We start from the raw sequence: 17,066 nt of genomic DNA, 5'->3' as shown, positions 1-17,066 counted from the left end.
TAAAAGTTCAAAGACTGGCTTGGCTATTCATCAGCACTTCAAACTCAGTTTGTTGGAACATGTACTCAGCTCTTTAGTAGTTTCTCTCTCACCCACCGTCAAGAAAATAATGTTCTCCTTTTTGTAAATACTAAACAAAAAATTGGTTATTTGAAACTCTTTGTCATTGTGGTTACTCTTCATAACATCAACAACAATAGCAGCTTAATTTGGTTAGTAGTTTAGAATTTCCAGAGACCCGAAATTCATAGTACCTTATTCAATGCTCTCCACAAGCTTTGAGATGGAGGCCCTTAAGGTCTGGGTTGCTGGAGAGGAGCCTGGGAGGCCCTGAGAGATGGGCGGCTTGCTCTTCTGATTCTAACTCAGTACCATCCCCCTGCATACCATACCTGCCTTTCTGTTTCACCGGCCTGCACATACCGTTATTCCTTCCAACTTTGCGAGCATTCATCTTTTTTTTTTTTTTTTTGTACTGTAGACTGCAATAGTCTTTGTTTAGTTTCTATATGGTCCATATTATGCAACAGTCTCTTACAACCTAGATTCTGTAGCTGTAGCTCTGGGAAAGTTCGTGCCTGCCTTTTGTTGATATTGATAGATTTGGTATTTCTGAGTCATTTCTTGGTGCTCTATAGTAGCTTCTCATTGCCCTGTGAAGCAACTTTAAGATGCTCTTAAATTCTCTCTCAAAACCACAAGGCATTCCCTGTTTCTTCACCCTAGTTTCACCGTCTTGCCGAGGTAGGGAATGCATTTAAGATACGGCTTCTCTGAGGTAAAGCCATTTTACTTGTGCTCTCTAGCACTCTGCTAAGTGTCTTCTATTTTTCTAAAGCGACGGAAACCAATTTTTTTCATCATGGCTCTCTTGAGACTATGTCTACATTAACTCCATTTAAAAAAATCTGATATATTTACCTCTCTGTGTTTATTCCTCTTTTCCAGATTTTGTGTATCTTACTTTACTCACCATTTGTTTTTGCTGAGTTATTTCTCAGATTCACCCAGGCATGAATTGAATGACTTAGATTATGAATTCCTAGGAGAGAAAGAGCACTGTAACTTTAAATTATTCTGTGAGCTCCAGAAGCCAGTGTTGAGATTATAAGGGTGACACTTGATACAATGTTTTTCTCTATTAGACAGATCATGGGTGTACAAGTAATTATTAGTCTTGGAATCTGCTAGTTGCAGCCTGTTTTCCAAATTCAGTGTATATTTTCATTTATTATATCTTCACAAAACATAAACACACTAAATTCATATTAAATCTGATTTGAAGCTATACCATAGAGGATTGTGAAGATCTGCTATAAGATATAAGGGGTTTTATCATTTGGGATCTCTGCCTACTTCTTTTCCTAGCTCCCTTTATTCTGTTATCTTTGTTTCAGTAAACAGCCATTCAGGAAGATGGTTAGTACAAAAAGAATGAAAATAAAGGCATGAAGGAAAATGTATGCACTACCATCTCCTTGTCTCTCCCTCTGAGATTTTCTGTATGCTCAGCTTCAAAAACCAGTTTAAAAATAAAAAAGATGAGGGCGGTTGCAATCTGCTCCATTTTATGCAGATTAGGTATGGCCCTCAGGCACCTGCCAAATTGCTAATATGGCCTTCCTTTGGGCCCGATTAGTGTGAACCCAGATCTTCTTTTCCATTAAAACAGGAATGTATTTGCTGGGAATAAGTTAACAACAGAGGTGATATTTTCACTAATAACCGTAGGTCAGGTCACACTTGGGCAGTTTCTCAGTGTGGATGAGACAGACTAGCCCAGGCATTTATGATTTCCTCTGCCCTCACTTGGCTTCTCCCTGAGGAATTTGGGGTTTCCAGAGATTAGTGGGACTGTGACTTCCCTTTGTGCTCTGGTGACTTTGAAAGGTCATTTTCCTCTGCATTCCAAATGCAAATGTTATTGTCATTTTTGTAAAACACATCTGTAGGCCTTACATTTGCAAAAGCAAATACCTTAAATTGTCCAGAATGAATGTTTGAATAAGGATACCCACTCTGGGCAATTTTATTCCAACAGTTATTTTGAATGCCCTGGGGTGAAGCATTAATTACCCTCCAAAAAGATAATAGAGACAGCAAATACGGAAATCTCAAGCATCTCTTATGACTTTATTTGAGCAGATTTTAAGGAAATATTTTGATACTAATAATTGCATTTTTTGGGAAAAGAATAAAAATTTGTATGAACCCAACAGGGGCTAGATGTTCAGGAACTGGGTCCGTATCTCCAGGTTTGGATGCATAAACAGTTACAATCTAAACCCAGACCGTATTGAAAATTGCTGGATATTTAAAATGGGCCATATCTCATGTGAAGTCACTTTGTAACCCAAGTTATTTCTTGCCTATGGAGGAGCAAGAAATGTATTAAACAGTTGACGTAGTCTGCGTCGCCATGAATAAACCAGAGAGAGAAGCTCCACAATTAGTCTTTCACATGGGTTTCCTTCACACAGAATGGTTTATGGATGAATACAAGTGTTGTGTTTTAGGGCCCTGATTACTATATGCACCACCCAACCAAATATTTTGTGTTTTTAAATAATCAGGTAGGTGACAGGGGCAAGAGAAAAAAAAAGCTCTTGCTCCTTATTTATTTTACTTGGCAAAATACAAACACAATGCTAAAATTATATCTCACATAGTTGTGATTGGGGAGGAAATTTGCAATCATTTTTGGACTCATGATTCTTAGAACATAATCCTGGTTCGGTGTTATTATTCAGGAGTGATTTTAGGGCCTCTATTAAGTGTCAGTCAGTAGGCTAGGACACTAAGATGAATGGGACAGTTCTGGTTGATTACAACTGGTTTTGAGATGTTTTAAGTGTTGTAAGAACCGCGAATTGATACATAAATATCTGTGGACATTTTACCTTAAATGAGTTTAACTTACTGTGAATCACAGTAAAAGTATTACATCAGAACTTAAAAATTAGTTAACTTATTCTTTGTTTCTGGTGTGAATTAATTTTAGTGTGATATTAGATAATTTAGTTAACTACTTTCTTCTAGTGTAGCAACATAACAGGAGCATGAGAAGTGTAAAAGAAAAGCCCCGCGTCTCGATGGATCATTGTCAAGGGAATGTGGTGATTCACTACTGAACAGCTATAAGTGTGTACAAGAGGAAAATTGGGCCTATTAGGGAACATGCAGCTCATCATTCTATAAAAGATCTATAAAAGGACCTGAAGAAAATCAGTCTTTTTGTAGTGAATATTTTCTGTGCTCCTCTCATATACTATAGAATATATAAAAAAGAAAATAACAAAAAGTGAAATAAACTGATCTTTTTTAAAAAAAATTTGACTTAGTGACCAAATACATTTTTGAGATTTGTCTCTTTTTCCTTTTATGGGTGGAATGTTGATGGTGGTGTGGTATTAGAATCAAAACAAAATATCACTCAAGTTATTTCAAGAATGGTTGAATTAAAAAAAAAAGCACCTGATACCATAGCCCTTGGGGTTCCTTTCCAGTCATTTTCCTAATGGAACACAATAGAAATTTATAGTATTAGTGCTTATGTAATTCCTGTCTTCTCATCTTCCTTACCAGTTTTTATTCCTGAAGCCCTGAATAAAAGTAAGTCTCGTTTACATTTTCAGGGTGTCACATGTCAGTGATTCCTCAGGAATTTCTTAGTACTTATAATTAGAGAGTTTTGAGATTTCAGTACCTTGATCTCAGTTTTCAGTATCATACTTCCTGAATGAATTAGATTTACTTACTTATTCAGGTTATGCTATGGGCATTATTTGGCTATATACAAAAATATCTTTAAGGAGAGGAAATTACTTGTGAAGGCATATAAACAATTTATTTCTTCTGCTTGGTGTGATGGAAATGCAAAATTGATCTGAGAGTATCTTACTTGTTTTAGTAATTGTGTTACTGTGTTTTATTAACATAGAAGAATCCCTGGGAAAGTCACTCTGAGCGAGTAACTTTAATGTGAAGAATAATGGTCACAGTTGTATTTATTCAGGCGGTCGTCCACTTAGTGTCTGTGGGCAGCAGCTCTACCTGTCGTAGTAAGAGGTGCAGTTGGCAGAATGAAACTCAGTTAATAAAACCCGGACTGAGCTGTGCTTCCTTTCGTGGTTGATAATGAAAGCCATTGTCGTTTTGCTCACCGACTGGCAGACCTTCAATTATTCTGCATTTAGAAGTTGTTTACTATACTTTGAAAGTTTAAAAATGAGCTCTCCCTGAGAAGCAAAACCTGGGTTCTTGCCCTTTTTTTATAGAAAAGTAGAATTTTAATGAAAGAAAAATCAATCTACCAATTCAATATTGAGTTTATTTTCAGTTTTGAAGGCTTAAGTGTTTTTAAAATGACAGTAATCAAAGCCTCCATTACTGGGTCCCAAAGTACTTGGGCAGTGTTTTGGTTTAGAATGTCAGAGCTGCAGGGGGAGATGATCAGTACGTATCTGGGGGTGGCGTGGATTCCACGAGAAGGTTTGGTTTGAGGGTATCGTCTATTCTGGTCTTTCTTGGAGCTTTCAACAGCTCCCTAGAACAGGGGTGTCAAACTCATTTTCACCAAGGGCCACATCAGCCTCGTGGTTGCCTTCAAAGGGCCGAATGCAATTTTAGGACTGTATACATGTAACTACTCCTTAACTAGGGGCAAGGAGCTCGGTGCTACCTCCAGATAGAAACAAGGTGCTGGATAAAACAAGGCAGAGGGCCGCATTCGGCCCATGGGCCTTGTGTTTGCCACCTGTGGTCTAGAATATCTCTTGTGCTGGTCTTCCTGGATGTCCAGGGTGCCAAGAATGGGGGAGCTCAGTTTTCTTCTTGTTGGGGGTTCACAGGACGCTGGGGACGGAGTCTAGGTAGGGAGCATCAAGTGAACCTGCAAAGTGAGCCAGTGCTGCCCGTGGGCCATGGCAGAGTGGTCCTCCCTTTCTCTCCCTCCTCTTCCCTCCTTTCATCTTCTTTCCTTTCTCCCTCTCTTTTCCCCATCTCTTTTCTTCCCTTCCTCCCTCCATCCCACCCTCCCCTCCCTCCTTCCACTTCTGTGCCTATGCCATCTGCCAGGCACTGTGCTACTGTGGAACTTGGAGTCTAGTGAGGAACAGACATTGTAAGTGTTTACAAATGCAGAGGGTCTCTGATGCTTTGCAGCAGAGAGCCAGTGGTGAAATGCAGTTCTTGACACTGCCTCTCAGATTTCACCACTCCTAAAGATGGTGAAGTGGAGGCTCGGAGAGAAGGAGTTGATTGACCCAGTTACCGAGACAGAAGAACGTTTTGACTACATCAGACAATTTGCCATGTTAGCCAGTGACATTTTAGAAGATTCACATTTTGCTTAAGCAAAAGAAACTTTCCCTTAAAAACATTCTAAAAGTGTTATGCTTACCTTTTTTAGGTTAACTTGCAATTCATGAATGCCAACATATGTTTATACGGCACTGTAATTTTCAGTGCAGTTTAGTTTATGTATTTTATTATAATTACCATTATGTGAATCAGAAGGGAGATTTTTTTTGGTGGTGTTGGTTTTATTGTTTTTGCTTTTATTTTTATTTAAATTTTTTATTTTTCAATTACAGTTTACATTCAGCATTATTTTGTGTTAGTTGCAGGTGGGCGTCATCGTGGCCAGACAGTCATCTACTTTACAGGTGGCCCCCTGATACCTTAAGTACCCACCTGGTGTCATATTTAGTTATTATAATATTATTGGCTGTATTTCCTATGCTGTACTTTACATCCCTATAACTGTTTTGTGACTACCAATTTGTTGTTCTTAATCCTTTTACCATTTTCACCCGGTCCTCCAATACTCCCTCCCCGCTGGCAACCCCTTTCTGTGTATATGAGCCTATTTCTATTTTGTTTGTTTTGTTTGCTGTTCAGATTCCACATGTACGTGAGATCATAGGTATTTGTCTTTTTCTGTCTGATTTATTTCACTTAGCATAATACGTTCTAGGTTCATCCATGCTGTTGAGATTCCATTCTTTTTTATGGCTGAGTAATATTCTATGTACTTAAGTACCAGCTCTTTTTTATCCACTCGTCTATTGATGGGCACTCGGGCTGCTGCCATATCTTAGCTATTATAGATAACGCTGCAATGAACATTGTTCTTGCTTTTAAATAAATATCCATTTTAGAGAAGAGAAAATAAGGGCCCAGAGAGGTTAAGTGAGTGGCCTATAAGTGCACAGCTGTAGCACCCAAGACCAGACCTAGAAATCCACCCCAGTCTGCTGCTATTCCAAAGTGGCTTTCTTGTTACATGACCAACACATGTCCACTGCATTTTAGACATTCTCATGCTTATGGGGCTGTAGCAAGGTTGTGTAAAACGGTTAAACTGACACGACTCTTGACCTCTGGCAGGTTATAGTCTAAATAAGGTGAAGAGTTTCTGAAGTTTATGCATATATGGGAAGCCATTTTTCTGGCCTTTACCTATTCAACTTGTGTCAAATCCTGCAAACTTAAAAAGAATATAACTCAGTGACAATGGACTTCCACCCCATTTTCCTTCTCACATGCTCTAATTTTCTCCTTTCTCTTTGCTTATCCCACTTGCCAGTAATGAGAATATTAGCTGGTAAGTTGGAAAAAAAGGAATCTTGGAATCTCTTAGTCCCCTGCCCTTCTTTTGAGGAAATTGAGTGGACCGATCTCCATGCTTCAGGTCCTCAATTGTATCCGGCAACCTGAACGTGCTGCTCGCACCTGGCTCATCCTCATCATCTCCTGAGATCTTCCCTTTAGCTTTTGTTTCAGAAGCTGGGGTGGCGGGGCCAGGGCAGAGCATGGCTGCAGACATGAATAGGGATGAGCTTTGGACTCGTTCACTTAACGTGACCACTCCCAACAGCACGGTCCTCACTAAACTGGAGATTCCTGGGAATGGGGAGAAGGATCCATTTCTGACCGTCCGATGAGATCCTCCAGATCGTTTCTAACTACTCAGATACCAAGGACAACTAGATATCTTTTCAGGGATAATTGTGAAGTCTCTATCACAGTTCAGTCGCCCACTGATTCCTATGGCATTTTCCTGATAGCTGACTGTTTTAGGGGGCTCAAATGGACCATTGTCATTATTTATCACCAATTATGTAGTGACTACAGATCTACCTTAGATTCAATTCAAGAAACATTTCCCTAATGACAGAGCACCTCCTATGTATTGGGTCCTTGGCATTTAGTTATAACCATTAAAATGCTAGTGTCATATTTAAAAGTTTGGTTTGCTGACTTTAAACATAACATTTCCAAAAAAGGGAAATCAAAGATATGTCAGAATTCTTTCGAATGTAAAGTATCTTAAACTTGCAAGCCATGTACATTATTAGATTTAATAGGAGTAGATATGAAGATGTACTGAAAGTAAAAATTATTAAAATGTTCTTCAAAAAACTCAAATGAAATAAACAAAATAAAAACCCTCTAAACCAAAAGCAGTTGCCATTTTGTAATAGTTACAGCCATATTTGCTTCCATGTCTTGTAGTTTCCTAACAAATTACTGTGAAATCAGGTTAGTAGAAACATGAATAAAAATGTACAACATAAATGAGTAAACTTTTTTGCTCTCATATTTTATGGCAGCGTTTTCTTTGATAATCAACATGCCATTATAATATTGCCCTTAAGATCATATATTATGTAACCTTAAATTATAGGAAACAGAATATGCCTGGAGGACATTCTGGAATATATAATTGGGAACATGTAGCTGATGGGGTTTCCAAGGGTGTTGAGCCCAGTGATGAAGCACCTGGAAAGCTAGGTCCTCAGGAAAACTTGTTGCAACATTCTAGCTCCCATCTGAAAAAAGTACATGTAATTAATTAGGATGGGAACTATGCAGCAACTATATTTTTAGATCTTCAGTGGATACTACTTAGCCCAGAGGATGCAGAAACGCTGCTAAATATAAGTTATGCATAGCATCTGCTACAATGCAGCAAGGTCTGTTTACAAGAGTACACTTGCCCCCTGTGCTTTTGATTATTGAAGATATTTTAGGGGGACCAATGCTAGAGGGAAGTCTCTTTATATGAATGCATTTCTGAATAGAAAGGAGGAAAAAACCGAGAAGTTGGTGTTACCTGCCAAAATTAATCTTTTCATTCCAAACTCTCTTAGATAATGAGTAAACTATTAAAACTAAGAACAATAATAAAATATATACCAGATGAAATGGTTTTTAACCTGTGACAGGAGCTTAGAACTGATCCCAAATAATATCTCATTAACACTTTTCTTTCTCATTTGTTTTATTCCCCTGTGTAATAATTTTAAATGGCACTCTGATGAAATAAATAACTAAACACCACCATATTTTTTTCATATCCTGACCAATATTTTGACTGTTTTTCAGAAGAATTGGAATTTTCAAAATTAAATAAAGGTTTCTAAAATACCAACTTAAGAAAGTTTTATTTAATTTGTGGAATAATTTTGTTCTTTCTTTTCTCTCTTTTTTTCAATAGGGTCTTTATTAATTTAGTCTAGTTACTTGGTGCTTATATTAAATAATCTAATAAAAGTCAGGATTATAACATTTCCCAAATGTGAAGCAGCATCTATTACATGCGACAAAATCTTTGTGCTGCAAAATGTAAAAAACCACGTCTAGAATTTCAAGGCACCAAATCGTACTGTATATATTTTTTAAGTAGAACATTTCTGTAAGGGGGTAGTCAGCCCGAGAAAAGACTGACAGATAGCTGTATATGCCTATGGTTTATTCAGAAAATGCTCTAACTTCGCATTTCATATTTTAACACTAATAATTCCCTGATGATAATTTCCCCTGAGAGATACAGATGTGATTGAAGACTAGAAGTCAGTGTTCTTCAGGAGCAAAAATTGACCTTGTTTGTGTCTGTCACTAACGCCCAAGCGGATGCAGATAGAGGAGCCAGGATGGGACGTCGTCTTGCAGCTTCGCTGTGTGTGTGCTGATTTTTAGATAATTGATACGACAGTGTAGCCCCAACGGTTATTCTGCATTACTGAATTATTTATTTTCGTCTGGTATTTTCTTTTGTATTGCCATAAAGACAAGATTAAGTGTATTGTAGGTTTCCAGACAAGTGTGTTGTGAGGTTACATTAATTTGTGTAAGTGATAATGGCATTTGAATAATGTAAAATGCCGGAAGAGTGCTGCTTGCTTTCCCATCTACTTTCGCCCCAGTGTAGGACATTTGGAATATAGGCAGTCTCTAAAATCAGAGCAGAGGGAGTACAAGAGTTACAGTAAGTTGTGTCGGGGTACTGCGAAGGCATGCGTTAAAAAGGAAATATGTACACTTCAGAAATCACTTTTGTTTTGCCCTTTTCTTTCTTTTCTCATTGAAAAGTCTTCCCCTCCACAGGTTAACAATAATGACTACAATTTATGCCTGTTTGCCACTACAATTTGATGATATACCGCAGTCGGCCATAGGTTAGAGACGGGCTGAGTTGTTATATACTGCTGGGTTGTGATTTCCATGAGCTGATTTATGGATAAATAATTCTATGTTATTATTCTCTAGGACAGGCAGTTCTTAATTTCTTTAACAAAGCATAGCTGAACAACAGAAAATTATATGCCAGAGCGTAGGGACACGGCCGCTCTGAGGAGAATAAACAGATGCAATCGCTGTCTGGAGTCCTTCTATTTTTACAAGGGGCCTCATCGGCAGTTGGTGTCTAGTGCAAATAATACTACGAACCAGAAGCCCCAAGGCTTAGTTACTCTGAGGCTGTTTTTTTTTATTTTTTTATTTTTTATTGATACTCTTTTGCTGAGATCTTTTCCAGGGAGTTATGAGATATATAAACCCCAGACTTTGGATATTAAAGCTAATGTCTCATTTTTCCCCCCTAGGCTGAGTTTTCACTTTGCTTTGAAAATTAATGTTAAAATGTACGTGGGATAAAAGAAAATTATTCACTGAATTGCATTATAAGAATACTGCTGATATATTGGTGGGTTCCTATATCTGTCTCACAGATTGATTGATGGGTATTATTCTACAATATAGCCATCTATCTATATGCCACTGCAAACTGTGGGCATTATTTTTGTGAACTTTACAAGGTATCTGTTGCAGGCCTTCATGAAGTAAATGTCTCCTATTTGAAGTACAGGGGATAGAAGCTATCATTTGGTTTATTTTAAGAGTGGTTTCACTTAGCCACGTGTTTAGCAATAACAAGTTTCTCAACTCGGTTGTGAGCTCCATAATTACAGGGATAGTAGGCGTTGGGTTATCTGTGCATCTTTGTGACTTATCCTGGAGACACAAGGAAAAATTTGTTGAATGAATAAAAAGGATTACTGCTTAATACAAACCCTCCTGATGTTCCATTGATTGTGTTGTATGATGACCACATTTTATTTTTTTCCTCAGAAGTGATCAACTTTTTAGAACGTTAAATCTAATACTGATGAACTATAATGTGTATTATTACCACTCTTGTTTTACATAGCTAGAGGTAAATAATACTAATGATATGAATTATGCATCTACTGAGAAGAGTATTTGATTTCTCTAGATAGATTACAAACTGATAAAACTAACAAAAACATATGAACGCAAAATCTATTGATATTTCTTTTTGTGAAATGTCAACACGTTGACAGAATACTGCATTGAGAGAGTAAAAACTGGTTCCCATTATTGCATCTTTTTAATTTTAGACAAAGATTGTTTTCATTCCCGACCTAATTTTATGACACTAATGGGAAATTTACCTACAATTTCATTTTGTTATTTGGTCTAACGGCATTACACAAAGAGTGGATTGGTTCTCTGTATTTTAGTGAACAGATTTGTGTGGATGTGAACAATTTTATTTGTATTGTGCTCAATTCAATCATGTTAACATTTGTATGAATTTCAACCCCCAAATAAAGGCCCATAATTTGTGACTCAAAGACCTTGAAAATGCATCTGTAATAGTCTTCAACACCAGGCATTTTCTAAATGTTTGCAGATGATAAATTCCTTGGAAATAGGAAAGAGCATTTTGGAAATAATGTTTATTTCTGAAATAGCTCTGTTGTGGGAGACGTTTTTTTCCAGGGAACTTCCAAGTATAGGTGGCTTTTCTGGGCCTGTCTCCTCTTTGCTCATTGGTCTCCTTTGTCTCTTTGTGATACATGAAAAGGCAGCACTGATATGTGACTGTGGAGGAGCCATGGCCCAGCCTTGCAAGGGTCCGTTGTGTGTTTGGGCATTGGCATGTGAATGGAGCTGAATAGAAAAGTGATTATTGGTCCTGCAGTCAGAAAACTTGTCAGATGAAGCCCAGGGTCTAGTCCTCACTACAACCCACTAGTGTCCTTGAGAAGTGACTCTTCTTCACTTCCAGTTAGAATGCTGACCCGTTGCTGTTCTCATGGCAAAGAATTAATGGATTGAAAAAAAAAAAACACTTTGCAAACTGTAAAGTAACCTAAAGGATATTGTGATGAATTAAGTCCCTTATAAGACACACAAACCAACCAAAAAAATTTATTGTGCAGCTGTGTAGAGAATTGATTGTCTTTGGCTGGGTTGATCAGGGTTAGAATTATTCTTGAGGCAGAATTAGAAGAATGCATATGATTTCTAGAAGTGAATATTGGGGAATCGATACTCCAGAAAGGATGAAAATGCGATATGTATTCAGAGGAGAAATGGGAATTGATGTCGACTGTGTATTTACTATGTGCCTGCCTGAGTTTGGGTGTGTGTGTGTGTGTGTGTGAATGCAGTACTATCTAATTTAATTACAAATTCGTTTTTCTCATTTTCCAGATTGAGGTTACAAAACCTACTGCTGGAATGTGAGCACTGGAAATAATATCTGGGTATTTACAGTTAGGCCATTTTCATTGAGAGTTTTCCAGTGTTGTGAGTCAGGTATCTCCAGTGGGCACAGAGCCCATTGCTCCTTCTTCTTTGTCCTTCTTCACTGCACTGGAGCATCCGGTGGGGTTGGTGTCCCTCTTTAGAGAGAGCAAGGAAGAGGTTACAGTTGTAATGAGACACACCTATCTCTGTTACTGCAGCTCTTTTTTCTTCCCTCAAAATGCTTCCCTCTTTTAATCCACCTGTATTCCAGTATAGGCTCATTTCCTTACATTATATCTACATTCAAAAGCTTTCAAGGGTCTATTGCCATCTGACATTTACTGAGCAGTCATTGTGTGCCAACCCCAGTGCTCAAATTCTCATTCTCCTTTAAAGCCTCAGGATAACCCTAAAGGGTAGATACTGCTATTCTTCCCATTTTACAGATGTGGGAAACAGACTCATTGAGACTACACAGCCTGTTCAGAGTCTCACAGCTGAAAGGAGACGAGGTGGGACCTAAACTCACCTCTGACTCCCGGCTGTGCTCCTGACCTCTGACCCATTCTGTGTGCTACTGAGTCGGGCATTCAAGGCCTTCCAGACATGGAACCGCCTCTTTTCCAATCTGTTCTTCTGATGTGCCCCACACATGCTCCAGCGTGACGGAGAAGAGCAAGAGCATGGTAATTGAAGGGAGTCTGGGCTCTGATCCTTCGAGTAGCCCCAACCCTTCTGAAAGTCCATTTCCTTGTGGAAAGTGTCTAAACTGGGTACCAAAGGGAGGTCTGATGGAGAAATTGGAGGTGCACATTCAGTACATTGGTGGTGCAAAACATGAGAGAGTAAGGGGAAAGAGACTGTGGTAGTGTTACCGTTAAAGTGGGGGAGCTCTAAATCTCCTCACTGGTGAAAGGAAAGGAGGCCCCACAGAGTACGGATGGAAGAAATGAAGAGGGTTGGCGGACTGGCGGGAGGGTACGGTGGTCCTCTGTGATTTGTATCAGTGAGGGCCTTTTACAGGCACATGACTGAATTAAAGATTGAAAGATAATCAAATCATAAAAAATCCTGATTCAATGTGTTTTGAAATAAATGGACCATATCTTCCTTTTAGGAAGTATTAAAAACATCTAAAGAATTACTGTAAACTGTTATTGGGGTTTATTATATTCAGGTTCTGTACTAAAAAGGTTTTACAGTTAATCTGCACTTTATTCCCATGTGGTCAGTATTTTTATTGTTCCATTTTACAGATGAGAGGGTTGAGGTGTGGAGAAATTCAGTAACTTGCTAAGTCTACGTAGGTAGTAGGTGGGGGTGCCAGGATGTGAACAGAGGGAATGTGACTGAGGCTTGTGTTCTTAGTCACTATAGTACGCTGCTTTCCAATTGGACTTCTTCGGTTAACTCTCAACTTCTAGCCCACATCATATTTTTGTCTATTTTATATCAGAGAAGGAGGACCATATCTAAGGAATGTATTTTCAGAGGGTTAATGCATAGTCAAAGACCCTGTTTGGAGGAAATTCTTATTAGAGAGAATTATTCCCAGTCCCTGCCTTGGCTGGAGGAGAGCAGCCTTCTAGACATAGCGATCCTAGCAGGTCTTGCACCTGTCGGCCCTGGCACATAGTTGAGCAAAGAACATGACTTCTATGACTGTGCAGGTTAATCAATAGGTTGCAAAAAAGAAAAAGCACATGCCACTTCCCATTGCCTGAAAATAGCATCCGTCAACAGCTCTCTTCCAAGAGGTAGAAACCAACCTGTAGCAGGTGCTTTCGGTAGAGGTATTAAGAGTTGTGAAGACACCTGTGTGTGTCTAATTCCAGCCCAAACAAGTCTCCTTCGGGCTCATCAATGTGGGGAGAGATTTACCTAAATGGAAGTTGCTATTTCCAGTAGAGTGATTTGTCTATCATTTCCTGTAGAGAGATTCTCTCCCTTCACCTTTTTTTTTTTTTACAGGTACAGTTCACATGCAGTAAAATATATGCACATGGTTTGGTTTTATGAAGTTTGACAATTTTTATACCATTGCAGCCACCAACCCAAACAAGAAAATTCCCTTATGTCCATTTCTAGTCAAGTGTCAGGGCCATCCAGAGGCAACACCTTTCTGAGTTCTAGCTCCTTAGATTAGTCTTGCCTGTTTCCGCATTTTATGTAAGTGAAATCACACAGCAGTATTCTGTTGTGTCTGGCCACATCGGGGTATATCCTCACAGTGGAACACTACGCAGCATGCAAAAGGAGTGAAAAATGGTGCACACAGCAGCATAGGTGGGTCTGCTCCAGGGTCGTACACTGAAGTTTGTAGGATTTATTTGCTTCGTATTATCTTGGTATTCTTAGTAACCAAAATGACCCACGAAATTGGCTTCTTCTGCTTGCCTTTTGTAGTGTGCGATTGTCAATTTCATTTTTATCCCCTTCTAATCTCTGATAATGAAATATGTCTTTAGAATGTGGTCAAGTTATACTCAATTTATGGGCTATCATGATAATGAGTTTTAAAGGAATTTAAAATCGTGGAATGATTTTTTAACAAGGTATATGTTAGACATGTTACATGGTATCTTTTTAGTATTTTCAAGTATCAGAAGACGTAAAAGAAGCAATAAGCAGACACGCCCCTGGCCCGTGGGTGGCTGTCCAGTGAGCCGGGCTGTTCATTTCATGACGGCTACAGCCTGCGTGCTGTGCACTTTTCATTGTCGTGAGAGCGAACGTTAGGAAAACTATCCCCACAAGAAAACAGCTTTTCTTGGCAAGTGAAATATGACTTCAGGAGCCAGAACTGGAGACATACGGTACTATGAATGAGAGCTGTGTTACTTCATTGGATCCGAGTCCAGGCACTATTTATACTGCAGCATATTCAGCACCAGATTGTTAAATCTTAATACTGAAACAGTGCATCATTTTAATATTTTTGTTCTGTTTATTCCCTGTTTTCAAGCATTATGTCAGGCATTGCGCATTCATTTATTTCATCTTGGACAGGACATGGCCTGACCAGAGAGTTCATTTCCTATTATTGGAATTTCACCCCAAAGCTACAAAGTATCATTTTCTGAAGCTTTTAAAAGTTCACTTGGATATATAGGTGTCTTTTCTTTTTGATGATAAAAACAAATATTTTTTTGAAAGAACAGTGCAGTTGTACTTACCTGTGTTATCAAAATAAAAATAAAAATGCTGTTCCTTTTTTCTTCTGTCACTAACACATGCTCTCTGCATGTGTGTGTGACAATTTCTGACATCCTGGTGGGGACCATTTGATTTTCCATAGCATACAAATAAAACTTCTGTTTCTCTGCATGGTTTGTGAAATGCATTTCTCTTTAGTTTTTCTTCGTCAAAGTTATGTACACCCAGGTAAGATGGGTCCGCTTTAAGCTTCAGTCAGCATTTTCACAGCATGTTGCAGAAGTTGGCTCGTGAGTCTTCCTGTGACGAGGGTATTCCTGAGGTCACTGCTCTTCGTGGCCTAAGTTTGACCAGGATTTTTGTCCTCTCTCCGTTGTCCCGTGTTCACCCTGTGCTGTAGGAACCCCGCAGGGAGGGCTACCACTGTCACTCTAAAAAGAGCTGAGGAATTAAAGAGAAGTTGAAGGCGTCTTAGTTATTTCTGATCTGTGGTCAGTCATTGTGCTGTCGGAAAACAACCCCTGCGCCTGGTGAAATGGGGACCTGGGAGTAAATGCTGAACTGCTTCCTCGGCTCCGAAGGCTGTTCACACTGTGGACCACACTACCGGCGGGCTGTGACTGTGTGTGTGCTGAGCCCACACACGAATTGTCTCGTATGATTCAAAACCCAATCTTATATTTACTTAAGGCTTGCTTTTTTTTTTTTTTTTTTGTCTATGAAATCAGCAGTCTGGTATATTTAGCATCAGTCTTAAGTTAGAGTGTGAAATAAGACTTTGGGGGAAGGAAGTATCCTTATGCTTTTCTAAGTAATTTAAGAAACAGCAAAACATAAAATAACTGATTGTCCGTGATTGAACCCCATCCCTTTCTTCTCATCATCCTGTATAGTTGACTCACTCAATTGTCAGCCAGAAAGAAATAGGTTATTGCCCTGGGTTGTAAAATTTCTCCGAGTGGGCCTTGAATGTTGACTGGTGAATGACCTTCTTAACATTGAACAAACAACGGGAAGGTTTAATAAATAGCAGATATGTGTTTATTATGTTTTTCTTCCCTGTGCAGGAATAATCAAGCTGGGGAGGTGGAACCCTCTCCCCCTCAGTTACGTGACAGATGCCCCCGATGCGACAGTGGCCGACATGCTGCAGGACGTCTATCACGTCGTGACGCTGAAAATCCAATTACAGAGGTGGGTGTCTCCGAACATCTGCCCTTCCTGCTCTCAGAGCGGCTCCGCCGATCACACAGTCGCTGCAGAGATCAGCGCGTCCCGTCTTTGTTAATTTCTAGACACTGGGTGAAATGAAAAGAAGGAGCGAGAGGGGAAGGAGGGGCACTTCACCAGGCATCTTTATAGTCCACATTCCAACTGTTTTATGTTTTGTTTTCAGAAGCAGTGAAGTGGTAACCTAGGGGAAGCTTGATAAATCATTAAAAATCTGCAGCCCATAAAGGGGAACTTTCCACAGCCCCTACTTTAACGGGCCCTCTGGTTAAATGCTTAGCACATAGTATTTGAAGAATAAACACCTCTGCTGTTTCAGGTTTGTGTTTGAGGGGTAAGTGTTCTGCCCGTGTAGCAGATTTACTAAGAAGGTGCTGGCACAGGACATCTTGTCCTCTCTCTCTGGTGGCCCGCAGAGTTTCTGGGAATTGTTTCTGCCTTTCCCCCTCCAGATACAGCATCCAGAACAAATTATGCTGCTTTTAAAGAATCTAGAGGTTCTCTGCAGAGTCTTGTCATGTAAAATGCCTGCAGGCCACATGACGTAAGCATTGTCTTTTAGTGTAAAGGTATTGAATTTGCCTCTTTTGGAGAATTTGTACTTTAATATGAACACAAAATTTTCCCCCTTATTTAGGAATGCTTTGGCGTCTTCTCTTAAAAGTTATTTTCTGGTTAGGAAAGTAACATCTCTGAATTTTTCTGTGAGAGTGAAGGTTGGGCCTTTAAACTTTAAATCTGATGGAATGTTTCTTTACATTTAACCTCAGGAATGTCCAGTAATTAAATTTGTGTTCTGGAAGTTTATAACCACACTCCCATGTGATTTCTCTCAG

At 39.1% G+C, this 17,066-nt stretch overlaps 1 protein-coding gene across 3 annotated transcripts in view; it reads left to right on the top strand.

Annotated features, from left to right (window-relative positions):
• The window catches only part of SATB2 (SATB homeobox 2), a 180,114-nt gene that overhangs the window by 59,266 nt on the left and 103,782 nt on the right, over positions 1-17,066 (top strand). For 2 of the 3 annotated variants that reach the window (XM_053918904.2, XM_024563955.4), the window contains one exon: positions 16,068-16,194. In XM_053918904.2, the coding sequence (XP_053774879.1) occupies positions 16,068-16,194 (127 nt within the window). Of the gene's footprint in view, positions 1-16,067; positions 16,195-16,591; positions 16,775-17,066 lie in introns of those variants that run through there. The other variant, XM_024563956.4, reaches the window with a different exon arrangement.

The sequence above is a fragment of the Desmodus rotundus genome, chromosome 2 (genome assembly GCF_022682495.2).
Source record: "Desmodus rotundus isolate HL8 chromosome 2, HLdesRot8A.1, whole genome shotgun sequence".
In the NCBI taxonomy this organism is placed as follows: Eukaryota; Metazoa; Chordata; class Mammalia; order Chiroptera; family Phyllostomidae; genus Desmodus; species Desmodus rotundus.
Note: the sequence above shows the minus strand (reverse complement) of the source record. Positions and strands in the feature narration are given on the sequence as shown.